The sequence below is a fragment of the Athene noctua genome, chromosome Z (genome assembly GCF_965140245.1).
Source record: "Athene noctua chromosome Z, bAthNoc1.hap1.1, whole genome shotgun sequence".
Taxonomy (NCBI): Eukaryota; Metazoa; Chordata; class Aves; order Strigiformes; family Strigidae; genus Athene; species Athene noctua.
Window position 1 is genome coordinate 89,174,859 of NC_134077.1, and position 27,207 is coordinate 89,202,065.

General features: G+C 45.1%; 1 protein-coding gene across 3 annotated transcripts in view; it reads right to left on the bottom strand.

The window, feature by feature from the left end:
* Positions 1-320: 320 nt before the first annotated feature.
* Positions 321-27,207, bottom strand: part of ARB2A (ARB2 cotranscriptional regulator A) — a 266,094-nt gene continuing 239,207 nt past the window's right edge. For all 3 annotated transcript variants that reach the window (XM_074932814.1, XM_074932813.1, XM_074932812.1), the window contains one exon: positions 321-505. In XM_074932814.1, coding sequence (XP_074788915.1) covers positions 363-505 — 143 coding nt within the window. In that variant the 3' untranslated portion in view covers positions 321-362. The remainder of the gene's footprint in view (positions 506-27,207) is intronic.

The following is a 27,207-nucleotide window of genomic DNA, read 5'->3' on the forward strand; positions in this document are numbered from 1 at the left end:
AATTCTGGCATCAGCTTGGTGCAGGGCTATGTCAGGGCAATTAGAGCTGCACCATGCTGCACTGTGCAGTACCACTGTCAGCCTTAATCTGCGCGCTGATGGGCAGCACGAAATCCGAGTTACAGCCCACAGGAAGCACAACCAGTGAACCCATATTGCTTTGACAGTTGCACTCATCTAGAAATAATGCAAAACGCTATTTAGATGTATACATCACGACCCTGTGCTCTAGGAAGAAAACAATCTAATGAGGGGCTGGGAGACTCCTTGCAGAAAACAAGCAGTGAAGAGGTGGTTGTTGGTGTTGGTGTGGTTCCCCCCCCCCCCCCCCCCCTCCCCTTTTCCCTTCCCCCCGCCTCTTTTTACAATTCTTCGTATTTTATCCTGTTGGAGCGCCGCGTTGGGGTTGGTTTCACTGAGCTGTTCTTTGCCTCTACCGCCTCGCTGAAGAACTTGAAAATAGATGGGAAACTCTTCCAGGAAGTTAGTTCGTGGCGCTCTGTACCTGCAAAATACAAAGGCAATGGTTTGACTTGGAGGGGTCGTTTTCACGCAAAACCCCGACAAAGTCATCCCACCGCTGGCTGCTGGTCCAGGGGGAGCCTGGGGAGGGGGGGTCAGGGCTGCCCCGCTGCTCAGTTTGGGTGTAGGTGGGCAGGGACAACCACGCACGTGGACAGACAGACGGACAGACAGATGTGCACATGCGTGGCCACGCAGATCAGAGACCCTGAACGCGTCTCGGGCCGGGCAAAGCGAGACCCCAGAGCACCCTGCTAAGTAAAGCGTTGTTAAAGCACTCACCTGTCTGGCCTACCTTGGGGAAACAAGTGTCTACTTTTCAGGGCTGGCATACTTTGTATTTTTAATTTTTTTGGTTTTTTTTACGCTGGTTTTAGCCCGGCATACACATTTTTAAATGAAAGAGAACACCTGACCTGGACAGCAACCGATGTATTACCAAGGCGTCCTTCATCCACCCTCGCCCAACAAACACGTACATGATATTGAGGCAGTAAGTTGGACCCTCCTTGCTTATCTCTTCCCTCTGCATACGGATTCACCTCTTTTCCTTTTGGTGGGCGCTTCTATTGTTTTACAAGTGTCTCCTTCAACGCACAGCGCGTTTGCTTTATTGAAACAAAAAAAAACCCCGACAACCCCCCAAAAAAAACCAAGATCATGGAGATTGGGAGCCAAGCGCTGCGAAAGAGTTGGGAGCTCTTCCTGGATAACCCAATTATGCGGAGATGCTGCCTGGAAGTCTCTGGATCCTGGGCCTCCGCTTGATACTTTAACATTGTTAATGATAATTCTTTAGTCTGTAATAGTAGGTCATTGCTATGGTTACTCTACAATGGTGCAACACTTCACTTTCCCCTTCAGCTATTCGCTGAGACCCGGTAACCACATTTGTTGCCTAGCAACAGTTTTGTGACAGTATCACAATCTGGGGGTGACAACAATGAAGGACACGGTGGCCGTGGCGTGCCCGGCGGAGAGGGATGCCGCGCGGGGCGGCCGATGGTCCCCAGGGGGTCATGGGGCAGCTGACAGTCCCCAGGGATACGGAGTGGCCGCCCTGGAGGGATGCTTGGACACGCACACCCACCTTCACACCCCCGCTGGGACCCTCACCCCTGTCTCCCCATCCGTGGTGTGTCCTTGGCGGCTCTACGCACTCCGTCCCCTCCAAAAAGTCTTTGATGGAGGTGCTACCCGTCACGTCACCCTCCCCCACTCCCTTGCAGGCAGCCATCAGACAAGCTCCTCCAAAAAAGCCCTCTGCAGAAAGACACCACTTCCCACACAAAGAAACGTTTTTGTACAAAGAGGATCCACGTCACGTGCGCAACACGGATTCCCCGCGCCCAGGCTGCACGTTCGTTGTACGGAGACGATTCAAGACATCTTACACAAACTTCCCAGAGGCGCCTTTTAGACAAACGCTTCCCATCTCCAAACTCACCCATCCTCGCACAGACCCTATTCGCTGGGAGGCAGATCTTTCAAGGCAGACCACCTACCCCAACCCCTACGAGAGCCCCCGCCATAGTCATCCTCGCCAACACTTGTTCCCCACCTCAGGGTCATCCTGTAGGCAGAGATTTCCCACCATGGCAGAAGAATAAAGCTCCCCTTCCAGCACAACCCACAGCCTAACAGACCCTTCCCTCAGGTTACGGCACGGTTGGGTACTCTATGGTTGCCCACTGCCCCCACGCAACGACATTGGCAAAGATGTCATCTACCAAAGCGGGTTTTATGGAGGGACAGGCTGTCCTAGCACACCCCATGGACAATCCTGTGCAGGGAGGTCTCCTCACACAGCACATGGTAACACCGCGTCGAGCCCCAAGAGGCAAACCGTCTTCCCATGTGGCTTTTCTGGGCCCTGCGAGGACACTTCCCACACAGACATGTCTCTGCCACTCCTGCCTGCCTCCTCCCATCTCCTGTCTCCATCGCATTCATCATTAACAACCACTGGATTAAACTGGATGAAAATACAGGCAGTGAACATTATGCCGTTTCTTCCCCCCTTTCTTTCTTTTTCTTTCTATCAACAACCTTCCTCCTCTGTGAAAGGGCCGTCCAGAAACAAAAAGTGACAAAACAATAAGTTTCTGAAGCCTCCCCATCCCTTTCTCTGTCCTGCCTTCTCCCATGCACTCGTCCTCACGTCCTCAAGAGAGATCAGGCTTACATTCACTGGTGTTGCCGAAACTGATTAACCTACAGCTTTCCTGTAGCAACCCCTCTCAACCCACCCCTCTCAAAAAACAATTCAAGCTTTGAGTCTAGAGGGACTCAGTGATTCAGCGGTCTAAAGCAATTTTAACACTCCCTATTTTCCCTTTCCTAGTAACAATCTTACTGACAGATGAACAATTTCCCTGGTGATAAAATCACTACAATGGCTATTTAGTTTCCAGGATTATGATGATTCTTTGCTTGATTAATATTGCAATAAGAAAAGCTTGCCAAGTATCTGCCTTGGCCCTTTATAGTCATTTAAAGGTCAAATTTTGTCCTTACGTACTCACATTCAACTACTACTAAAGGGAGAGCCCTAAAAATTTAACACTGCACAGACTGTGCATTTATGATTTATATACTAGAGGCTTGGAAAATCAGACAGAAGCGAGAGGAGTTATGTCCTACGGGTGATGACAGATTTGGCCATAAGGTTTTCGCCAGAGGAAAAATATCATTGACGACTGCAATCTCAACTGTGTATTTAGTAGTAGACAAATCTAAATTAAATGCATGAGCAGCCATCTATTTTTTGATAGAAAGAACCGTTTGTGAGAGTCAGATAATAAAAAGCAGTTGTACTAAAGCCGAGGTCCTCTAAGGTATACATACCCTTGGTGCTCACTAATTTCAACGGCCATGATAATAAACTGCACGATTCAATATACTGTATTAAGTGATGGCTTGTCGCACAACATATAGTGATGTCAGACATTAATTCTTTGAGAAATCTTAAGAGCATACCGCAATGAAAAGACACATAAAAACTGTTAAGTGTGGGAGACAGCTATAATATCCTAATAAGGCTACAGTTCCAGGGGAAAAAAAAATAAAAAATCAAGCCCCCAGCTCCCAGCCCCACAAAGAGAAATGAGAGAAATGCCATAAAAGTGGAGGGACCTCCCAGTTGCTAGCACACAAAGTGGTAGGGAGAACTGGATGTATGTTTTAAGGAGCTCCGAAGAGAAGGCGGATCCAATAACACCTGAGGTAAAATGAGCAACGACTGCAAAACGGCGAACAAGTTTCAGAATCAATTTACCCACCGCCACAAAGAGATATTGACAATTAGAAATAATGAAGACTTGCCAATACGGTTGTTGATACAAAAATAAACCAAAAACCAACCCAAACCCAGACCAGGTAAGGGAATAGTCGCAAAAATTTAATATACAAATGATCAGGTTTGGACGACACGCATCTGAGGGTCTTCAGGGAATCAGTTAATGAACTTGCTGAACTGCTGGCAATTATTTCTGAGAATTCATGAACAATCAGGTAGGCACCAGAGGACTGGGGTGGGGGTGGGAAGAAAAACAATGCTAATCTGAGGAAAGAAGGATTTGCTGAAACTACCACAGATAAAATTTGCCTTTGGATATCAGTGAAGTAAGAGATCAACATGAAAAAAGATCGCAAGCGCCTGTAAGGCAACAGGAACCTTGGAACAGAACAGGCTCAGATTTGACAAGAACAAGTTAAAACCAAACTTGAGCACTTTCTTGAAGCACAAAAATCAGCAGGTGAGAGATTTACCCATTGCCGTGTCTTTCCTCATAGGCCAACCTGGCAGCCTGGGGGTGGTGGGAACCTGGGGAATCACTGGAAATACAACGGATTATGACCTCCACCACTCTAACGGGGTGCAGGCATGCCTACCTCTAGAGGTTAGAGCTGAGGAGACCTCAAAACACTTGAGATTTATGGTAATACATCTCCCAAGCTCTAGCCACGAGTGGCACATCCACCAGCACCCACAGTGCACGTGACAGCTCCGCAGGCTGGGTCCAGACTAAGCATCTCAGCTCAACTCAACTCATCACTGCCCCTCGTCGGGTCGCGGTGTGGGACTCTTGCTCTCTGAAATTACTGTTGTGTGTCTGGAACAGCATCATGGTTCATCAGGTTCGCTAAGTTTCAGCTGAATAAAGGTGTAACTCTGCGTCTGTGAGACAACGTGTGGTCTCTCCGACTGTCCCAGGCGCTGGTGCGCTTCTTGGGAAGCGGCGACAGCATTTGAGAAGGCAAATAATGAGTAATGGTAAGGGTTGAAAATATACCTATGGAGTCCCAGAGGGATTGGTATTAGGGCTCGAGTCTTTTAAACACGGTTATTAGTGATCTGAAAGAATAATGAGAGCGCTTATTAGTTAATTAGATTAATTAGCAGATGGTATATTGAATAGGAGACGATGCAAACGCAAAAAGGGACAGGGAAATAATAACAATAAAAAGGGCAGCCTAAACGGGTAGGAAAAATAGAGAAGGGGAAAAGCAAAAATTGAAACTGGGATTGGGAGACAGGGGCGGCCACACGATGATCCCGGTGGCCACTCACACACGCGTGTGCCAACGCGTTTTCGCCACCTCCCCTTTCCGCTTCCCGCTCAGGAAAAGCAGCTCTTTGCCCAGTGAGGTCGACGAACTCCTCCGCCTGACCCCGCAGCGCCCGTGGAGGGAAGGAGCTCTGCCACCCGCCGTCACTCGCTCTTGCAGAGTGATTACCAGCGGTGCGGGACAAAGGTGCCCTCCTACGGCGCCTGCCCACTGCGCCGGACAAAAGCCTCCTCCCACGGTGCTCAGAAGATGCGCGGCACAATGGTGGCCCCCCGCCGCGTTTACAAGATGTGTGGGACAAAGGTTTCCCATGCTGCACGGGAGCTGAGAGAGAGAGAGAGAGAGAGAGAGAGAGAGAGATCGTCATGCCCGCCTCCGCGCTGGGATATTTCTGGGGAGAAAAGTTTCCACAGGGTTGGAAAGTTTCTCCGCAGATTATTTTCCATGGGGCCTGACCTCGAGTCTGCTTCGCTGAGTGGTGGCTCCTCTCTTAAACAGCGTGAAAATGAATTAAGGGTGCTCCAGGCCTCGGGGTTTAGTCCCTGCTGGGACAGAGAGTGTCGCTACTCTTCACCAGCCGTCGATTTTACAATAGTTTTCGGCAGGAGCCAGCGCTGTTGCCGTGGTTGTGGTTTGTGCCGAGACCCTGCCACGCTGCAAAGACCCTTTAATGCCAGTTTTGGGCGTTAGCTTTGCAATCTTGCCCCCAGACGCTGGCAGCGGTTGGTTTAATGTTTGTGATTTCAGCTACACCCATATAAAAGGCCCTAAGACTCATCAAAACTCAATTTCAGGGCTTCAAAGGGTGAAATGCAGACTTTCGGAGGGGGGCATTTGGAAGCGCTTTAAAACTTACTAAACACATTTTATCCTTATTTCCGTAACTCTGAGAAGCAACACCATCCTTCCTTTACAAAGAAACGAACAAGCAAGCCAACCCCATCTGACCTGGGAATGTAGGTGCAATTATGACTTTCAGAAAGGATTTTTCCACCTGAAAGTTATGAATCAATGGATATTTATTTCTTACATCATCCACAGACACACTGAAGTCTTCATGTAACACTTTACCTCTTAGGTATGTAATTCTGTGATTCTGTAACTCCGTACCGATATCATGACAGTGTTCAAATCTGCATTTACGTGTGAGAAAACGATACCTTCTGCCTCTCCTGGAGGCATCTTTCTGGGTGCTATTAAATGACTTCTGCATCACAAAGTTATTTCTAAACAGGAATTTAACTTTTTTTAACCTTTGAGCGTATCAGACGTTATCAAGACTGACAGAACTATTTTTAATTCATAAGGCTTTTCTATTTACAATTCCTGAATCCTATGGATCTGCACAGGAAGAAATTATTGTCTCTGTGGAGACTATTTTGCTGTGCTGATGTAAGCCTCCAGGTCTCAAACCCCAAAACAGAAGCAGCTCTCAGAGAATCACAAGTAAAGCCAAGGGAAAAGGAGAATAAAAAAAATATACCTTGCTTAAAATCTCTAAACGCTTCTGACAAGGAGGATGAGAGCTTCAGGAAAAATTGGGAAGGAGTCCATTAGCTCAAGAGCTTTAAGAACCAATGACCTTAGGAGCTTCTGCATATGCATTTCTAGACGTCCCAGTGGTAAAGAAAGGTTAAAAGCTTTGGCGAAATTAACAGACAAGCCATACAGCAATTAATGAAATGGAAGCAACGATTTCTGAGGGGACATGAAAAAACCCCAACAAACCCCAAACCTTGATGTGTTTAGTTTGGCTAAGAAGTAATAGTTCGTGAAGTCATGGGCATGTTAATAATCTAAAAGCAACTGTGTAGGGAAATTAATTATTCGGAGAAGCCAAGAGGGAAGAAACAGAAATCTGAAGAAATGAAATACAGCTTATAAAGGGGGCTTAGACACACGGTAAGCTGCTTTAGATGCAATATTCATCCAAGGAAAATTGTGGCAACCTTTGTGGCAACGCTAGAGAACAGGCTACACGTACTCAAGGCATTTTATACTTGGCTATTATCTCCTGTGACACAGACCAGTGTTTATTTTTGTTGGACATCTATTATCTCTACTATCTTTAGCGGGATGATGGAAACAGAGCAACAAGCATCCCGCCAATCCAGAACAAAGATCACCTCTGAACTCCCACACTCACAAGCAGCTTTTTTCCAACCCTTGTTCACAGCACACAAACTACTGACAAGAAGCGAGACGTTTATAAAGGTAACAAAATATTTAATAAATTCCCCCGGCCCCGCAAGCAACAGATGCAAGGATTCATGCAGAAGCTCAGTGCAAGTGAGGTTTGCAAAGCAGGAACGAGATAGGAGGCTAACACAGCTGTCACTTTTCACCACTCTTCATTAAATATTAAGGGAAGTCCCATGAGCACGGGTCATTTGTTTGCTCCTCTGCACGCTAACTGGCCAAGTAAGTGAAAGTTGTAAGGTTGTTCCCTCCTGAGCGCAGGTCAGGTCATTTTTTGGGTCACCAAAAGTCAAGTCCTCTTCTTTTGAGAATAAATTTAAAAATAAAAAAGATACCAAACAGCTATAGGGCCGTACCAGTAAGAACGGGGCATCCAAGACAGAACTGCTGCTAATACCAATGCAAATAGTCACAGTAACACAAACTGCTGCATTAAAAAAGGGAAGGATTCACAAACAGATAAAAACACAGGTTGGTTAAACAGCATTTCATGAGACAGAGGAGTCACAGGACCTCAGGCTGCAGACTGGCCTGAATTGCTGCTCTGTGGTAAAAAACGTGTCCTTGGGTCCAAAATTTCACAGAAAGTCTTTTCCACACATGGGCAGGAGTGTGGGCCAACGGGTCAACCCCCGCCTCGATCTGCTCTCATCTGTGCAGAGAACACGGGTGAGGTTGTCCGTGGGCACGGGTGAAAAAGACCAGATGCTGGGGCCAGATCCAGAGCCCGAGGACAGTGGGAGAGCTGGGGAGGTGTCTGGGGTGTCACCATTTGCACAAGCACCTCTCTGTGGAGCCGCCTCTCCCTGCTTTGGGAAGGAGAAAGACTTGTCCACCCATCAACAGTGGAAGGCAGGAGAGCTGCCACCAGCCAGCTGAGGCTAAAACAGCTCCAATTCGCACCGGGATCCCAGCTGTTCCCAGGCAACCGCGAGGATGAAGATGTGTGAACGCAGCCTTCGCCCCAGCATCACCCGAGGGCTGCCAAGCAAAGGGAAGCCACAGCAAAAAACAGCGAGCCCCCCAAATTAGCACTCCGTGTGTGTGTGTGTGTGTCTGTGTGTTTGCCTCCGTGAGATCCTCGTGCGTGGATTCCCCGCTTGCCCAACGTCTGCAACGCTGCCCCATGCAGCAAAAGGCAGCAAGGAAAAGCCGCTGGGACACTAGAGAAGCTCACGTCAGGCTTCCCAGGGATCCAGTCCCGAGGGGAGAGGACGTCGATTTCGGGGCTGTGCTGCAGCAAAAGCCTCCCAACGAAACGCCACGCGATGCTCGGGGGATGCTACAGCATCCCACCCATCGCCGGCTGAATCAGACCTGCGACGTGTTACCCAACAACACTCTCGCAGGCAGCGACTGCAAACGCAGGGAATGTTTGCAAGGAGAGCAAGCCATTTCCTTGAAGAAGGGGGTCCAGCACAGATGTGCTCCCTATTATATGACTACAGATTTTACAAAACTCATGTTAAAATGGTGTATCATGCAGGGAGAAGTAGGCAAGGGCTGAAATAATATCTGTACCCATCTCTGGACCTCCCTATATTTTTCTGTATCTTTATTTCTAATCACAATCTCTATCTCTATATAACCAATATGTCTCTCGATGTATCTATCTATCTTTCTCTCTCTCTCTCTCTCTTTCTCTCTATCTATCACCTATCTATTCATATCTGTGACTACACCGTTACCTGTATTGGAAGGCAAATATTAAAAATTCTTTACCTGTCAAATGCAGGGTGGGGTACTCAGATCACGTCTTACAAAGATGTTTTGGGGTAAGAACATACCTATGTGAGGCACAGCATCTCACCACTGGAAGTTAAGAATAGGTTTGACAACCATCCCTTGGGAACATTATGGGTATAGCTGACGTTGCCCTGGGGAATGTGGACAAATTAGGTAACTCCCTGAGTTTCTTTCCATCCAGCCCTGCCTTTTCATAGTCTGTGACCTTATTGGCTTTATTTAGGCAACATGTAAAGTTGATTTGTGTTTGCAGGGTACATCATAGCAGCTTTGAAGCATTTGAAAAATAAACATTAGTGAGGCAACTGATTTTTTTTATATGTAGATGCATTTTTTTTCCTATCATGAATTAGAAAAAAAAGATCATCTTTACAAAATTGCACCCAAGAGCACAAATAAAGCATTTTGAAAACCATCATTTTCTCAACTAGGAGAAAGGAAAATTATCTTTCAAATAAAGGAAGTTTTGACTTGCTCAAGACCCGACACTTTCCGAGAGAACATACATCCACGTGGCTTCTTGGGCGAGACCGCTGAAAAACAAGCGTTTAAGCTTCAAAGCTTTCACAGGTTATAAACCTGAAAGATACTAATTTACATGACAGATCTTAACACGCTACAGCATCACACCAGCAGTCAGTTACATCGCTTTCTCCCCACTAGTACATCTAGCAGAGTTTTCTAAGGGAGAAATCATCATTTCTGTCGTTTTGCAGACTGGGAGGCTCAGCTGAGACTGGTGGCAGCCCCAGGACAGACCCCAGCTCTGCCAAGCCCAAGGCTGGAGCTCTGCTCATCCAGCAGTGCTGAATTAAGAAGCACAGAGGGTTCATCAAATATATCTGAACACAACTCAGACGTGCCGCAGCAACACCTGCGAGTTAATTTAATCCAAAATACCGAAGGGCTGATTTTTAAATCCGAGCTTATTCCAAAATCCCTCAGCTTTTCAGTGTTTATAGGGCAGAGACCTGAAGTGTACCCCTCACTGGCAAGCTCTGATAATTTGGGAGAGCTCTACTTATGCAAGTAGCTTCACTGATGACGACAGCACTGGACGTGTGAAAGGACCGGGTGCTTAGAAAATAGCTACTCTCCATGATGGTGTTTTACGATTATTTGTTCCTAAATAGTAATTGTGCCATCAAACATCCGGATGGGGAATTAATTATTGGAAATAATTCAGAAAACGCTGATGTCAGCTTACTTCAGTAGAAGAATATCACAGATTTGTAAAACCCACCAAGCAAATGAAATTATGTAAATCACCCAAGGAACAGCTGTACCAGCAGTGTGAGCACGAACCGACCCAGCTTTGGCGCTTCCCAAAAAACACAGCAGCCAAGGCAACGCCGTGGAAATGGCAGTGCCTGCACCCAGAGCAGCTAGAAAGGGCAGCAACGCTTTAAAATCCCGTGTTACATGACAGTAGAGACACCCCATCCAATAGAGATGGAAAAAGGTCCTTCATCACTAGCAGGATGAGCACAGATTTGCAATTGCAATAAAGCAATTTTAAAGTAAAGCAGTTGAATATAATTTTCTTCCCTTTCACGCCAGGAGTGGAGCTTGGAGACCGGCGTGGATGCCGACATAAGCAGTTGAGGTAAAGAAGGTCTTTTCAGGGACAGGAACGAGCCCATGTCTAAGGAACAAACTGCAACGGGAATGTGCACGGGGCATGAAGCACTGCAGCAAATGCCCAGAGTTTTTACGATTTCAGCAAGAATCTGTAAGCCTTTAGTGAATAAATTAACTCCCCCCACAGTGGAAAAATGTTTATAATCCTCGGCATAAGGAACATTTCAAAGGGTGGGGTTTATTGTTTTTTTTTTGTTTTTTTTGTTTTTTTTTTTTCTTTCCCCTGAAATTTCTGCTTGGATTATACTGTCCTGTTGTAGGTAAAGGATTATAGTCAACATGAGCCCAGAGTATTTTCCTAAGTACAAGAATGGTATGCACTAACTCATCTGCTTCATCTTATGACTACTCTGGCTCCAACCCAACCCATCCAGCTCAAGACAGCCCAATTCAACCCAATTTAATTTAACCCAACCCAACCCAACCCAACCTCTCCAACGTGGCCTTGGCACCAGTCACCCTCTGCCTGGTCCTCTGGTGCACAGCACCCTTGGAGCAGCCACAGGAAAGGCACTTCCCCCTGGTTTTCCTTCAGAGGCTGCCTCTCCAAATGCCAGCTTTTCTCCTGAGCAAAACTCATCTGAACCTGGTCCTCCCCTCCTGACTGCTGCTGCTGCAGAATGGTGAAAACAACGTGAGCAAAGGGAGGCCTGAGACCGGTCTATCGACTCACTTTCCTGCTCCCACTGGATACTCTAGGTGCCACCAGCTGCTGAAAAGGACTCACCCCCTTACATCAAGAGAGGGGAAACTTAACAGCCTAAACCCGGGTGATGCTGAAAATCCCGACTCAGCTGCTCATCACTCCCTGAGGTGTCTGAGATCCACAGACCCCTCAACTCCTGACCTTAAAGCCTATGCCTTATTACAGCATTGCTTCTGCACATGCTCAGAAACACCTTGAGCTTGACAGGGCAAAGAGTCTCACGGGTCTCAGGCAGACAGAGAGCCCCCCCCCGACCTGTAACGCTGAGTAGGTGCACAAGCCTCCGGGGGAGGAATGTCCGCTTCACTCTTTCCTGAGGCTTCATTTCACCCAAATCTCTTCCTACTCCTTGCCTAGATGATCTTCTAGGTCTTTTCCATCCTTGATGATTCTCTGATTCTGTGATTTTTTTTTTTTTTTTTTTCTGTCTGGGATATCTATTTCTCTAGGACATCTGTTTCTCCAAGACACCTACTTCTCCAAGACATCTCCAGGACATCCACTTTGGAATTCCTCTCCCCCAACTTGCCCACCTTGCATGACTTCTTGAACTCCTGCCCATCACCTGGCCCTGATTCTGTTGCATGTCATCCAGCCACTGACCTCGGCCCAACAATTTCTGCCTTTTCCTGACTTTTCCTTAACTCTGTTTCATTCACCAAGACCTCCTCCACCTCTCTGTACCAGGTCCATTCAGTCTCTCCTCATGAAGACTTTTCCAGTTGCTGGCAGCAGCCCACTGAACACATCTTCCCTCTCCACATTTTATTCTTTCTTAACAGAAAAAGAAAGTCCCAGATCTGGCTTTGGCAGTCATTTAAAAAAGCTGAACACAGGCTGAACGTACCACCCAGGGGTGCTGGCGAGGGCAGAAAAAGAGGACACATTCGTGAAAATGCAGCAGCTCTACCCTGAGTGATAAGAGAAATGAGGAGCTGGTCTTTTAGGTGAGAATGATGGTTTCATGGGAAATTGAGGATAATTTTTAGTGACTTAATGGAGAGGAAACACGTCTGAGTTTGTAAAATGCCATGGGAGATGGAGCTGGGCCACTAGAATACAAACACCAAGTAACAAATGCAGCGAAAAATTCAGGTTTTGGGAGTCACTGACAGACTCTGTTAATTTTGATACAATTTTAATTCTGCCAAGTAAGTATAAAAAAATTTGCTGGAAAAAGATGCCAAAAAAATTTGCTAACTTGAGGTGTGAATAACCCTTGTGCACTCGCAATAAGTCATTTATGGTTAACCCGTAGCAGATTATGTTTTTCTCATTTGCATTTCATCAGTTGCTGTGTACGGATGTATACAAATACGTATTTACACACACACCCTGTACACCTAAAACCTCTGTGATCCACTTGCAGGAGTCTGCGTACTTGTGTTAGTGAGAAAGAAAGCCAGAAGACAGTGCGGTTTCACCAGTGAATTTACACCGATACAGTAAGCGTTAACCTTCTTTTATTAGCGTGACCTTTGCTGGTCGTTGCTAATGAACATTCTTGAAGAAAGCAGGTGATTGAACCCAGACAGCGGGATTTTATGGACAATGATCGCTGTTGTGGGTCAAGTACACTGGTGCTGCAATCATAAAGTTAATAACCTCTACAACAACAGCTTTACATGTGGCTGTCTCAGAAGAATGCCATTTCTGTAACTCAGTCTTTGGAGATGCTATTTATAATTTATACCCAATCTGAAGCGCAAAGATTTTTCTCTCCTGCAAGTCATGGTAATCAATACAGGTCTGCACCTATTACAGCCCGATGAGGTGAAGTGCGTGGCAAGGATCAGCTACGCCGGGCACACGCCGTGGCTCATCAACGTGGCTTTGAAGAAGAGCCCATCTCCAGTGGCTGTTCTCAGCATCTACTCGGGGACACCCACGAAAGGGGAGAAATTATTCTTTTTAAGGGTGTGCCATCCCAGATGCTTAGTGTTGCGAACTAAATTAATTGCATATTTGTCTCAGAACCGCTCGGAAACTTGAGGTTTTTTGGCACGTCGCGTGGATTTCGGGCTTCTGCGCCCTAATTTATAACACATCAAGACTTGACGCAGGATACCCCAAAGCTCACATATCATGGAAACCAGCAATTTAAGACTAAACACTAATTTGTAAAGGCCTTGCAGATGTGAATTATGCCAAATTTAACTAAGCTCAATAATATCACACTTCCTGTGACTTAACGTCAGAGATGTCATTAGAGGGAGCATTTGAGATTAATGACCATAGAGATGCATTTCACTCCCTGCTTAACCCTCCTCCTCGCTGCAGCGAACAGCAGCTCTGCCTGGAAGCACTCAACACGCTTCCCTGGTGCGTGGCCATCGCTTCCTGCCTCTTCTTGAACAACCCCGCCAAAAATCAGCCACGGGTGAAGTTTGGGATGCAAGGGAGCCAGCCAGGCTCGAGACGGGCATGGTGTAGGGGAGGCGGTGAAGCCTGGAGTCGCAGCAGCGAAGCGAGGAGCAGGCAGAGCGAACGAAGGCAGCCGTACGGCAGACGGAGGTGAGGAGACACGTTGCGCGTCGGGATGCATTGACCTCCGCCAACGCCCCGCCTGACATCCCCGTCTACGGGAGTCAGACACACGAGCATGAGTGTGGGAGGTGGGTCTGCCAACCAGCCAGAGGGAGAACTCGAAAGTCTGGGATGAACGTGGAGGGAAATATTAAGTTCACGATAAGGAAAAAAAAAACAACAAACAATGCCCAAACCCAACCGAACAAACCCTTGTGAGCAGGGGATGCTCACTGTGGGTTTGCAGGGGTCATTGCTGAGCTGCAGCTTGAGAGGGCTCAGCGGGACCCAGGAACCAGCAGAGTGAGGGACAGAGAGCAGTTTCTCCTGGAGGAACTGGAGATCGTGTCCTGCCTTGCATCCACAGGAAAAGCACAACCGGGCAGAGAGCTGCCCCAAAATCAGGGTTTTTCTGCTAATCCAGTATTAACCACCCAACTGCAGAGTGGCAAAGTTTTTAACTGTTTCATTTAACCATTTGAAAAAAAAAATAAATTATTTGCAGTAATTAAACAAGCTCCATCTGGGAGATTCTGTTTATTCCAAAATAGGGACTGATTCACTATTACCCTTTAAAAAAATAAATAAATTAAATAGCATAAAGCTCCAAAGCTGTATCTTCAAGCTGACACAGTCATCTCAATGCTGAAGAAACAATTCATGATTTCCCAACCAGCCAGAGAGAAAAAACCCAACCCAAACACACAAAAGACAGAAAACAGTGATGCTTAATGACCTTGTGCATTTCCAAGCACAATTTTAATTTCAAAATAGGGTCCTGATCTAACAACTGATCTTTCCATGTGGAGTCTTCCAGCAGAACCAGTGCTGCTAAGTCAGACTATGGAGCTCCCAGAAGAAGCAAGCACGATCCCTCGTGTCATGGTAGAGATCTTTTGCTAGGCATTTAGTGGGTTCTGAAGAAAACTTTAGTTTAGTCTCACCCAGCTAGAAAGATGGTAAACCTTGGGAGCTGGAGATGGAAACGCAAGAACCTGCCAGGAAAATATATTTGGAAGTGGAAGAGAGATGAGATATTTAAATGAGTTTCAAAACTTGGTGATTCAAATTATTTTCCTTACATCGAGGATCTCAAGTTTTTTTTCATAAAATTAGAACAAAATGAAAAGAAGTTGTCGGGGTAATTTCTCTCTGAAGAATCACTGAACTAGAATTATGTCATCTTGCATTAAAATTATCAGTTATTGCCACAGTTGGCCCACAAATATTATATTAAAAAAGCAGGAAGAAAATCACTTAAATACATTTGGGGAATTCTTTTGTTTGTGCCCCGTGCATATCTTTTAATACTTATTGCTCCAGTTTGGCTTGGTTTGTCTATACCACCGTAGGTTGTTTTTTCAAAACAAGTTTAAAACAAACTGTTGACATATTAGGGAAAAAGCTGCATGGGGAAAAACAAGATTGAGGTGGGAGCTGAAGTTAGTCTAAATGAGAGCAATATCAGCATGCACAAATGCACAGACAAGCACAGTGTGACAGTCACTGCTCATAAAAGATCCTGCAACGAGTTAATATGAAAACTCAGTCTCCTGTAGAGGGAAGTTAGAGGGGAGCTCATATATAAGCACTTGAGGAAAACTTGCACTGCGGCTGGAACACGTGTAGCATATTCCCCGTTAGTCTAGGGATAAATGAAATGTTATAACCACAATATATTGCCATATTAAATTAAGAAAACATTTTTTTTTTTTCCCAGTCTGTTGTGAAAAGAGAAAAATCTATGACTGACTAAAAAGCAAAGAACTTGCAGTCAACAACATCCCCATCTGTTTTGACATGTTTTTCAGCTCCAGCACCAGAATGACACGAACGCTTTGCACTGGTATCTCTGTAGCCCGGATTGTTACTTTCCCCAGGAACCCCACGGAGTTTTACAGCGCAAATATTCCGAATTTGCATGTGTTTCAGCATTGCTTTTCCAGGTCTGCATTCAGATGCACCGAAAGCCTACGGGACTGCCTCTGAGCGAGGGGACGGGAGGTGGTGAATACAGGGTGTGCTCCGGGGTGGATCTTTCCTTTGTGAAGTTGGGGAGCTACCAGCCAGGCAGCTCGGGTAGCTTTGCCCCACGTTGAGGTCTGCACATCTGCAGTGGGAGGATGAGGAGGGAAGGTCTGGGAGGAATGGGTCTGGGAGAGAAGATTTACCTCTTCTCCTAGCAGAGAATTCTCACGCCAAGGCAAAAATACAGCTGAATCGCATTTCCATGGGACTTGCTTCCGTGCCAGAAAGCCTTCAACGAAGCAGGACCACGACAGCAGCTGCAGCTGGGAGAGGAGCAGTGAATCCTGCTCACCAGGGATGTGTCTTCTGCAGCTGCAGAAACCCGTGCAGAGCCCTTGCATGGAGGATGCCCTGCGGATGCTCCTGCTCCTTCCCAAGAAGTGGGGAATGCAAATCCACAGCCCCCCGTGGTGGAAGTGCATCCCATCCACAATTAGGCAATAGGTGGAAGCATCAGGAACCATCCCACAAGCTGAAGTGCAGGTGTGCTGGTGGGAAATGCTTTTACCACTGGTCTGAATGAAGAACCATCTCATCTATGATTATTTTCAAATTTTCCGCCCAGGAGATACTAAAGATGCACCTCAAAGGCATTGTGCTGCTGAATTTGTACAGTGCTGACTGGGCTGGACTTGTAATGTGTGTGCAAGTATTTAGGTTTCACAGCAAAAGAGGTTCAGTAAAAAAACCCCAAACAACAAAACTAATAAATTTGTGCCAGGCGTGCTTATCAAATCAACCAGATGCAACAGCTGTGGCATGGCCCGAAAAGTGCTAAAACCAAATGCTTCCTTAGGACACCCATTACTTAATGTGGATTTCTGAAAAAAAACCAGATACTTTTTAATTGGGTTTAGTATCCCAAATGGGTTGTGGAGATATTCTTGTCTTACTTTTGTGTATAACGCAAGTGGGTCCTCTGCAGTTGGGGATCTCAGTAGTTCCCTTTATAAGGGCTTGTTTTCAGTCGCTTATAAATTTTGCCAAGCTAAGTACTTGCGAGGAAAATTCCCATGTTCTCTCTCTGCCGCAGGCTGATTATTATTATTTTTTTATGTTTCATCTAAAAGGATTTATCCACTTCAGGAAATAAGATTGAGGAAAGACATGTTTTGCCCCTGTTGGAGAAAAAAGAAAAAAGAAAAAAGAAAAAAGAAAAAAGAAAAGAGAAAAAAAGAGAAGAAAAGAGAAGAAAAGAAAAGAGAAGAAAAGAAAAGAAAAGAAAAGAGAAGAAAAGAAAAGAGAAGGAAAGAAAAGGAAAGAAGGAAAGAAAAGAAAAGAAAAGAAAAGAAAAGAAAAGAAAAGAAAAGAAAAGCGAAAAGAAAAAAGAAAAAGGAAAAAAGGAAAAAGAGGAAAAAAGAAAAAAAAAAGGAAAAAAGGAAAAGAAAGCCTTACAAGAATTTTGCTGAGCAGCTCCTGCATCTCTATTCTTCACAGCAATAGTTTGAAATTGGAAGGTACGGTCCCTGTTGTCCTTTTGCAGTTCCCATGAAAAACCACCCAGCTTTTTGCCTAGTCCCAAGCCTTTGAAAAGCCTCATTTGCATATGCTCAGCACAGAGTCCCCAGAATTTGGCAGCCGAACTGGCCAAAGACTCCTCTGAAGATGCTATTTGCAATGGGTAAGCTCCAACCCAGGGCTGACGGGGCCGAGCCAGACTTTTTTTTTTTTTTTTTTTTTTTTTTTCATCTGCTGCTCCCAGACGCTGCAGGCGATTGTGGCATCAGGCACAGGAACTAAGGGCAGGCAGCACTCTGTCCTGGGCTCCAAATGCAGGCAAAACAGGGAGAGAAGGGGAAAAAAAAAAGCAGCCTAAGGAAACAGAGATAACTAGTCTTGGGGGGCAGAGGGAATTGTGGATCGAGAGTGGAGACTGACTGTGCAAAAATATCACAGAGAAGAGACATGGGAACACCGAGGAGGTGTGTTTGTAGGTGAAGGAAAGCCCTGTAAAAGTGAGAAACTGGCTGCAAAGATGAGGAACCACAGTCTGGACAGAGCAGGGACAGAGGTCAGACATGGAGGTGGGGAGAGGCAGAAAGCTCGGGGACCACGGCGGCACACGACCCTCCCAGGAGGCTGAGAGCAGGCTTCTGGAAGACTCACCCTCTCCGAGCAAAGACAAAACTGAGCGACTGGGTCAGTGCTTCCTTCTCCCTCAGCTGTGGTTTACCGAGAAGGTGACAGTCTACTGCTCCTGTGCTCTCAGCTCCTTCAGCACACTCCACCAGACCACGGGTCTGAGCTCAAACTCTGAAATTTCCACCTCTGCAGCTGACCTGCAGCAACGGAGCATCACACGATAAACCTTCCCTTCTTCATCTGACTGTGGTTAAACAAAACAAATTAACACACAGAAAACAACATTAAGAGAATATTTGAAGCACACAGGCTGAAGGGACAAGTTAAGGACAATCAGAATCCCAGACTCATTCCGGTTGGAAAAGCCCCTGAAGCTCCTCCAGCCCCACCATGACCCTCCCCCTGACCGTTCCCAACTCCCCCAGATCCCTCAGCGCTGGCTCAGCCCGACTCTTCAACCCCCCCAGGGATCCCGGGGACTCCAGCACTTCCACTCAGTTTAGGAATGACTCAGGGGTGACACTGAGGGGGACGGTACTTATTGGTGCTCTTCTGGTACAGCTTCTGTCTATACTGCATAGAGTTTTGTGCTGCCCTTGAGCATCACTTGTGCGTTTCTCCTCCAGGCTCCTCTGCTGACCTGCAGCTATTAGCTGGGAGTAAAGAGAGCTGCTCCAAAGAGACCAAGCTTTTGCAGCAGAACGTGAAATAATTTCGATTGTAATGCAGTACAACGAGTAAATGAAGGAAAACGTAATACAGCTTGGATATGGGAAACTCATGTAGTACAATGCTATGAAATGTATATTGGCCATTACATGGGTAGTAAATGAAATTAAGTGTTGGGGTAAAAAAAACCCCAGGTATTTAAAACAAAACCTAATGGCTAGTTTAAAGAATCAATTGGGAATTAATCTGTTTAAGGGAAAAAAAACCCAAAACACCTTTATAGAGTTCCCAAGCTCCAAGAAGGGTTTTTTTGGAGCATCTGCAGGCAGGAGTCTCACTGCAAGTAACGATCTTTTACCCCTGAATCACTCGGGGTTGAGCTGGCTGTCTGATCTTTGCCAGTGGAAAGGCACCGCTCATATGGTTTCTTACATCCAAAGTTTCCAGGTCACCTAACTTCCCAGCAGCTGAAGAAGAGCAAAGCCACCTCTAATAGTCAGTCATATTTACTAACCTGTGAGCCATATTTTTATCTTAACCTACGTAACGGTAACTATTATTTCAACCTGAGAGCGCAGTTGCATTCATTGCGCTGTTGTGATGGCCGTAAAGAATGAGAGGGAATACAGAAATGATAATTGGTTACGGAAAAAACGGGTGAATGAGGTACACAACAAGGCAACTGAAAGCTTTGTGTTTCTATTATTTCATTCCTTCATGAGAGGATGACCGTCAGTAATTCGAAGAGATCACAAATCCCTTAATTACATTGTCTGCACCAATGGAATCCCCCCCCCCCCCAGGCGTTTGAGATGACCTTTTTTTCATAGTAGTCTGTTATTCTAGTCTCCTGCCTGTTCAAAATAAACCTCAGGTCAAGACAAAACAATTGGTTTCCCACAACTTTTTCTTAAGGTGGTCCACCAAAAATTCCTGAGGCGCTGGCGCCCAAACCAGTAGAGGAGCCGAGTTAACACCTGCGATGGGCTGAACACGGCCACCCCGATGGACATCACAGGTTGGCTCAGTCTGGGGATGCACAAGGCACAGTTCTACAAATCTAGTGGCCCAAGGAAAGAGCTGCAGAGCTGCACTCGCCCTTGAAGGTCACAGCATACATAGAAGCACAAAAGTATAAAATACAAAACATTTGTCCTTTGTTTGCTCTAGCACAAGCTTCAGCTGGTCTGTCACTGTGCACAGTAGTGGGTAATGTTGATCAATTAAAACTTTGAACACTTCATACATTGTTGGAACTAAGAGAGGCTGGTCACTAAAGGCAATATTATTCTGTAATCACATCACATGCGTCCACAGACTCATTCTTGAAGTTTGCTGCCATGCCTTTCGTTAGCAGTTATTTATTTTTTGAGGTTTGGTTAACAGAGCAAGACGAAAAAAGAAAATGAACAAATGAAAAAAAAAAAAAAACAGGATGAAGAATCGCACAAGAAGGCATCACAAACATCACAACAACAGTTTTAATGATAATCCCATAGGAAAGAACGCTGCATCTAAATTTTTACTTTGTATGATGTATGATGCCGTGACGTATAATGAGTTACTTACTTTGGAACAACCATGCACTGTTTCTTTTCCTTACTGCGGCTGTTAGCGCATACATTTCTGTGCTAACGTGATAGTGCTCTCTGAATGAGATAAAAAGGAAGGGCGACACAGCCACAGGCCACTTTGCAGCAAACAGAATCAATTACCCTCAAACAACAATTTAATTGATCAGTTTCAAATACAGAAAATCTGCCGAGTCCAGTCAAGCCATAAAAAGGCTCAGTTTCAAAAGCAGGTATCTAATACTCACGCAAAATAAGTAACAAGCCAGTCAGTTTACAAAAGCCTAAAGAGGCAATCAGCTGTACAAACTCCTCACGTTTGGTAGCATATTTACGACAATTATACTGCCCAGGTATCATGTCACCCTTCGGATCACACCACACACGTTGCACATTCTTATCCATGTTTCACGGCCAATATCTTTTAAATATTACTAACTACTGGTTGTTGCTCTGTTCACGAGTGCTGTACCACAACATACCCCCTGGACTGGGCAATGATGGATGTTGCTGTATCTACTCACAGGAGTATTTTTTGCTCACCCCCACAGGATGCCATACTTCTGCTCTGTGCAGTACCAAAACTGCTACATCCCAATTCTTAGTGGCTCTGAACTAGCACAGTGTTACAGCACCTCGATTTTAGCACCTGCAGGAGTTGCAATGGGCTGCCCAGGGCAGGGGGGAGTCCCCGGGATCCCTGGAGGGGTTGAAGAGTCGGGCTGAGCCAGCGCTGAGGGATCTGGGGGAGTTGGGAACGGTCAGTGCTAGGTGAACGGTTGGACTGGATGATCTTCAAGGTCCTTTCCAACCTAGCTGATTCTGTGATTTATTCCAGCTGAGACTCTTAACCGGCACATCTATCCGTACCCTTTTAACTTCATGAGGCACTAGGGAAGGAAAACGCTGTCTCTCCCACCACGGGTGTAGTGCATACGCCCTTACAGACAGTGCCCTGGTGTGCAAGAGCCTCTCAAGTATTTGGTAAAAACTCTCTCAACTACTCTTCAGATTTTCAGGACAAGAATCCTCTATTCCCTTTGTCTTGAGTGAAAACTGGGCACTAGCACAAACATTTATCTATCTCTTAAATAGCAATATTCCATATTTTTAACTCTCTAAAGCTAAAAACCGAGCAGCTAAGCCATTGTAGAAAGCCAGATGTGCACAAGACACCAATCAGCTTGCTGAGCAACAGTTACTGGGCTTTCCGATATTTTTGGCTTTTGCATGTTCTTCCCCTTCAAAATATTTTCCCCCAGATTTGAAGTAATGTCATTAAGCATAGCAGACTACTCGTCAGGCTTCTCAGGCCACAGGCAGGTAACGACAAGTTTTCTGTAAAGGGCTCATGATACGTATGCTGATACTAATTTTTACTTGATGTGGATAGAGTGAGTGAATAAGAGTGAAAAAACTGAAGGCAGAATAAAAAACAAGACTAAAAGAATTTGGCTTTTCACTCTTAAAAAAAACCCCCAAACTGGAAAATTGTTTCATTTAATAAAATTGCCAACTCTGCAAACCACACAGCCCCCCCCCCCCCCCCCCCCAGCCTCTTCAAAGAAAATAATGATAAATCGTTACAGAAGTGGCAACATAAATCTGTCCTTCTCTGGCAGTTTTGCTAAGAGGAATGTTTGAACCGTGAATTTCCAACAAGTTTTGACTATGAAATGATGAAAAGCTGGCACTTTCACAAAGCTCCAGCAACAGAGAAATACCACATCAGGTTGCAGTGCTTAAAACCACTGCTTTTTGCCTTCCTTTACATGTGCCGTGGTTCACGACTCTACAGTCACGGCAATCAAATGTCCTGGGGATCTCTTGGAATTTATCTCCTTCACCTGGAAACTTGAAATTACGGGGCATGGTAGTGGGTGATGTAGATATTCCCCTTCTGTCCCGTGTGTTTTCATTTATGACATTAAAAATGAAACCAGCAAAATTCTTCAACAGTTATTCCATGTCCCAGATCCTCTCAGGAGGAACAGGCCAAAGTCAAGCTTGCTGAGACATACCCCAACCAGAATCCCCATGGTTTTATAGATTTAAGTAGCTTAACGTTATTTCAGTGTGCCACACTGTCACAAAGGGGCATTATAAGTGTTAAGGTTGTCAGTCTGCTGAGCTATCAAAGATTCATGTAGAAATGTATCAACATCCTTCATATAAAGCTAATCAAATTTGAAATTACTGACATGTCACCTTGAGGAAGAATTTGATTTATTATTTGCAAAGTAATCCAGAAAACAGTGAGACGCACAGCTGTAAGAATTACCGTTACACTGACTTTGTGACATTACATCAGTTTTGTTGTTGCTTTTGTGCCTTCGCTAAATAATTATAAACAGCAAAACTTTCTTTGTGACGTTAAGTTGCACGAATGTGCAACGTGGCTGCTTCGAAGCAATACAACTCAGCTCAGATCTAGGACTGCACAGGAGAGGTTTGCTGTTAATTAATGATACGTAGAGGAAAGCACGGAATTGCATGGAGCCATTTCTCCTCTTTGCGGTGTTCCCATACTTAATGGGGAAAGTTGCCAAAAGTCATTTTGGCTCTATGACCTCCCTTGCTTGTTTCTCCTCACTGGGTAGCAGGGCCTGCTCCAGTGGGATCAGATTTTAAATGTCATGCAAATAGCATGCAAATTTTTAAATGTCATGCAGTTTAAGTGCATGCATAATTTGTAGCATATTTACTTATTTGTGCTCATAAATCACAGTGCCTGCGAACACAAACCAGGCGTGCAACTGTGTGTAATATTTCTCACGCACAAACGTACGCTAAGACCACCCGAAAACCCGCCCGCTTTCAGCTTTACATCAGGCACATGACTTGGCTTTATCTTTAAGATGAAGACAACGTAGGATCCCAATCAAAAAAAGTCACACACCTTGTTAATTGCGCTGCAATACTCCTTCAGTCTGTACCGTTATTTAACACACAGCAATCACGCACGCCGCAGACTAAGTTGTCTGCGTAAAGATTTGTTTTCAGCACTGATATTTGCTCCTTGCTGATATGTATAGTTCTGTACGTATATGAATGCGTGTTTATGGCACAATGTAAATAAGAATTCTGTATTTGAGACCAGCTATCCTGGTAAGTAAATGACTATGTGTATAAACAAATCTGTTCAGTACCTTCAAATATTTTTATTTGTCATATAATTATATCTCATATATATCCTCACAGATGTATAAAATATATTCTTAGGAAAATTGCCACAGAATGTTGTTGCTTATATTAAGTAAATGGTATATTTGTGTACTATGCTCCCTACTTACATACACGAAGCATATTTGTATACATACAGAACTGCCAAATATTTCACTCCTGTTGCTATAAAACAGGTTGATATTACTGAAAAAAACACATCCCTCTACTAACTCTCCTAAGTGTTTTTGAGACTGGGTTACCAACATACCTTTCAGAAAATGTGTTTTTATACTGATAAGGCTACATCACGCTAGAACTAAGGATACTATACAGCTAGGTAGGCTTGCAGCTAAGAACACAGCTTTTATCAATCCAATTAAATCAAGACTTATTCAAGCTGTAGCCTTCACCGCTGTCATTAGCTGCTATCTCACGGTGCCAAACGCTCCACCTGAATTCCTACCTGGATGTAACCTGCCATTTCCCCATGGCGGCTCATTTCGGGTATTACCAACTATATTTTTGGACCAAGTTAACAAATGTTTCCTTTCCCAGATGCTGAACGCATGCTAGGATGCATGGTGTTCCTTCTTGCGTTTCATCGCCAAACCCTGCGGAGAGGACCAGAGGTGCCGGGGTGGACTGATAAAATGAACTGGGGAAGTGTGCAGGAGAAGGTGAGATGAAACTGTGAAGAACTGGCTTTTTACCATATTGCAAATTTTCTTCTTATCCCCAGCGTAGGCCTTGCTAATCCATAAAAAGAGACAAAAAGTGCACTTACGGGTGGCTTTGAAGACACTTGCTTCAAACTGCATCGATAAGATCAAGAGGAAACTTAGATTCTGAAACTGTGGGAATTTTCAAAATGGAATTTAAATAACTAAAAGAGTAACAAGGGATGTGAGGTGAATTTCAAAATATTAGCGTTAACAACTTTCTTTTTTTAGACAGGTTCTCTCTGGCAAATAAAGCCGTTAAGTGATTTCAACAGCATCAATATTATACACGAAAATGTGGTATCATTAATAACAATGAAAAAGAAAAGAATTCTCACGGGAGGTATAAAACCTGCGTGCAACAAGTTATACCCTCACTCTCCTAATCCAGTCTGAGCCCTTTAATTTCATGTTTTTAAATATAGTAAACGCCTTGCCCCCCCCCCCCCCCAAAAAAAAAAAGTCTTTTAAGAAGCATTCACAACACTGTCACGAAAGTAGAAAGCAGTATGTTAGCACAGACTTTGAGTACTGGTTACCGAGGGGAAGGATAGTCCCCGATGCCTAAGCTGAAGCTGACCCAACAGATCAAACCCTCTGGGTCCTGAATTTACATTTCATAAGCTTAATATCCTGCCTGATTTATGACTTGCTTTCTTAAACAAAGAAGGTTGTACTTAACAACTTTACTTTTGTGTGGGTAACTGTTGATCTGAAAATGGCACATAAAATGCATTTACATCAGCACTGCTAATAGGCCCATAATGATTCTTTATTATGTTTCAGTGAAAGGCAACTGAGTGACAGGTAACTGATTTTGTAGATCAAATAACTTTCTGCCACCCCCACACAGCTCCCAGCTGCTGCACACTTTATATGCCAATACAAATACAGTTGTAAAGTAGACAAATATATTATAACTACGTTATTAAATGAGACACAACATGGGTGTTGGAAGAATTTGAGAGCCGTTCAATGCCGTGACTGGGAATTACAAACACGTGAAATCAAGCTAAAGGGGTTTCAGTGCAAAACTAGTGCAACCCTCCCTCTGCCACCTTTTTATATGAGAGCTTAGAAGTGATTTTGCTCAGATAATGCCTTTTTTTTTTTTTTTTTTTTTCCTGCGGAGGGCTGGAGAAGCCTGGAGCATGCTTTCACTCTAGGTATAACAGGTATTTAAAGCAAAGCGTTTCAGGATAAAGACAGATGTGCAAAACTCCTGATCCTGGAGGCCAACGGTAACGACACCACGCAGCTGCGACGCGCGCTCGGCTGAAACGCTGCAAAAGCCTCCCGTGTGCCAAATTCTATTTTTATGTGCTACACCACGAGTAAATAACGATAAGACATCAGAGCCTGTCTGATAATCTTTGACAACAACCCTAACCCTGTCATCGCGGCCACGGGAGACACCGGCACGTACTCAGCCCTGACCCACCGAGCCTTTTATCTGCGTGTGTACTCTCCACGGACCCAGCAAATAAAGGGCAACCGGTAATTTACACATGAATCAACTTTCTCGGCAGAGCAGGCACCAGAGACGTCCCTTTTCTCTGCCGCGGAGAGGAAAAGCATCCAGGTTTGAGCTTGTCTCCCCAGAAATCACGCGAGCCACAGAGCGAGGCGTCGGGAAAACGGCGGGTCGGCGGAGGGATGCTCTTCTGGGTGCCCGATAAAAAAAAAAAAGGCATCCACAAAGGAGCAGATGAATATGGAGCTTGAAACAGGACTGACAGCGGCAGCGAGCCTTTGTCCTATTCAAAACAGGTAATGTCATACAAACCCAAGCGGAGATACAATCCCGATAGAAGATTATACAAGATACCTGAGCGGGTATCTGTAAGGAATTCGGCCTACATTTTAATAAGGTGCGAATCTCGCAGTGCCTCAGGTCTCATTTCCACTTGCTGGCAGCTGCCTTTTGAAAAGGTACGCAGCTCGTCGTGGGCTGACGAGAGGACGGCCACGGGCACGTGCTAGCCAGCGCCAATAAAAATGATCCACGGGCTTCACTCGCGATGAAAATTAGCCTAAAACCTTACAGTGTGGAAGCCAGCTGTAAAGATAACGCAGCGCTTGCTTGCAGCCCGCATCCCCTTCCATCGGTTCGAGGGCACAGTCACGCTCCCTTCCCCACAGCTGAAGGAGGTGAAGTAGGGTACAGCACTGCTTTGTGGAACAGCCAAGAGGTCAGAGGCATTTCTGTGATTTAAGAACATTGCAAGCATCACGCTGCTAAAAAACAAAGGCAGATGTTTTATTGCTAGATTTAGCACTTTTTTAAAGGCCTGTTTTTGAAAACATAACTTTTCAGGCATTGCAACATCCACTCTGATGCTGTTTGAGAGTCTTCTCTGCAGTCTTAAAATGGGAAGGGTGAAGCAGGCTGGCATCAGTGAAAAACCTGATTTAAATGTCAGGAGCCAGGTCACCCAGCACTGCACGTGTCTCTCAGCATCAGCAGAGAAGGCCGCTCCACTGGTGCATCCTTGGGGAAGCCCCAACATGGCTTCTTGGAGGCAGTGGCTCTTGTTTGAACTGATAAAGTATTTCAGAGAGATACATTTTCCTTTCCTGGGCCTTTTTAAATTTTTTTTTCCCCACTGCTGATCCTACTTCCCTAAGCCCCATCCATCACTCTCTTGTCCCCACTTCTGCCACTTGTGCTAACATTTGCTCAGAAGGGCCAGGACAGATTAGAAAGGTGGGGGTGAAACTGCCATCACTGTCTCTCCTCCAGGCAGCTCTTAATAACTGTAGGCACTAAACAAACACATAATAAAGCACAACTATTTAAAACTGAAAAAAAACCCCAGGAAAAGAAAGAGGACTAGTGTGACTGTTGCCATCTCTTTGCCTTCTCTAAACTGAAATATAAAATAAAACCTGGTGTTTTCCTGCTTTACACCCCAGGTACATTTCCTACTCTTTATTTTTTATTGGGGTTATATCTAGCCTATCTTAACCTTCCCCAAAACATATTCATTAGTGAGACTGCTTAGACTACAACGTTTTTCCTTCCTAAAATACACAAGAATAAAGACCTGGTTAAAGAATT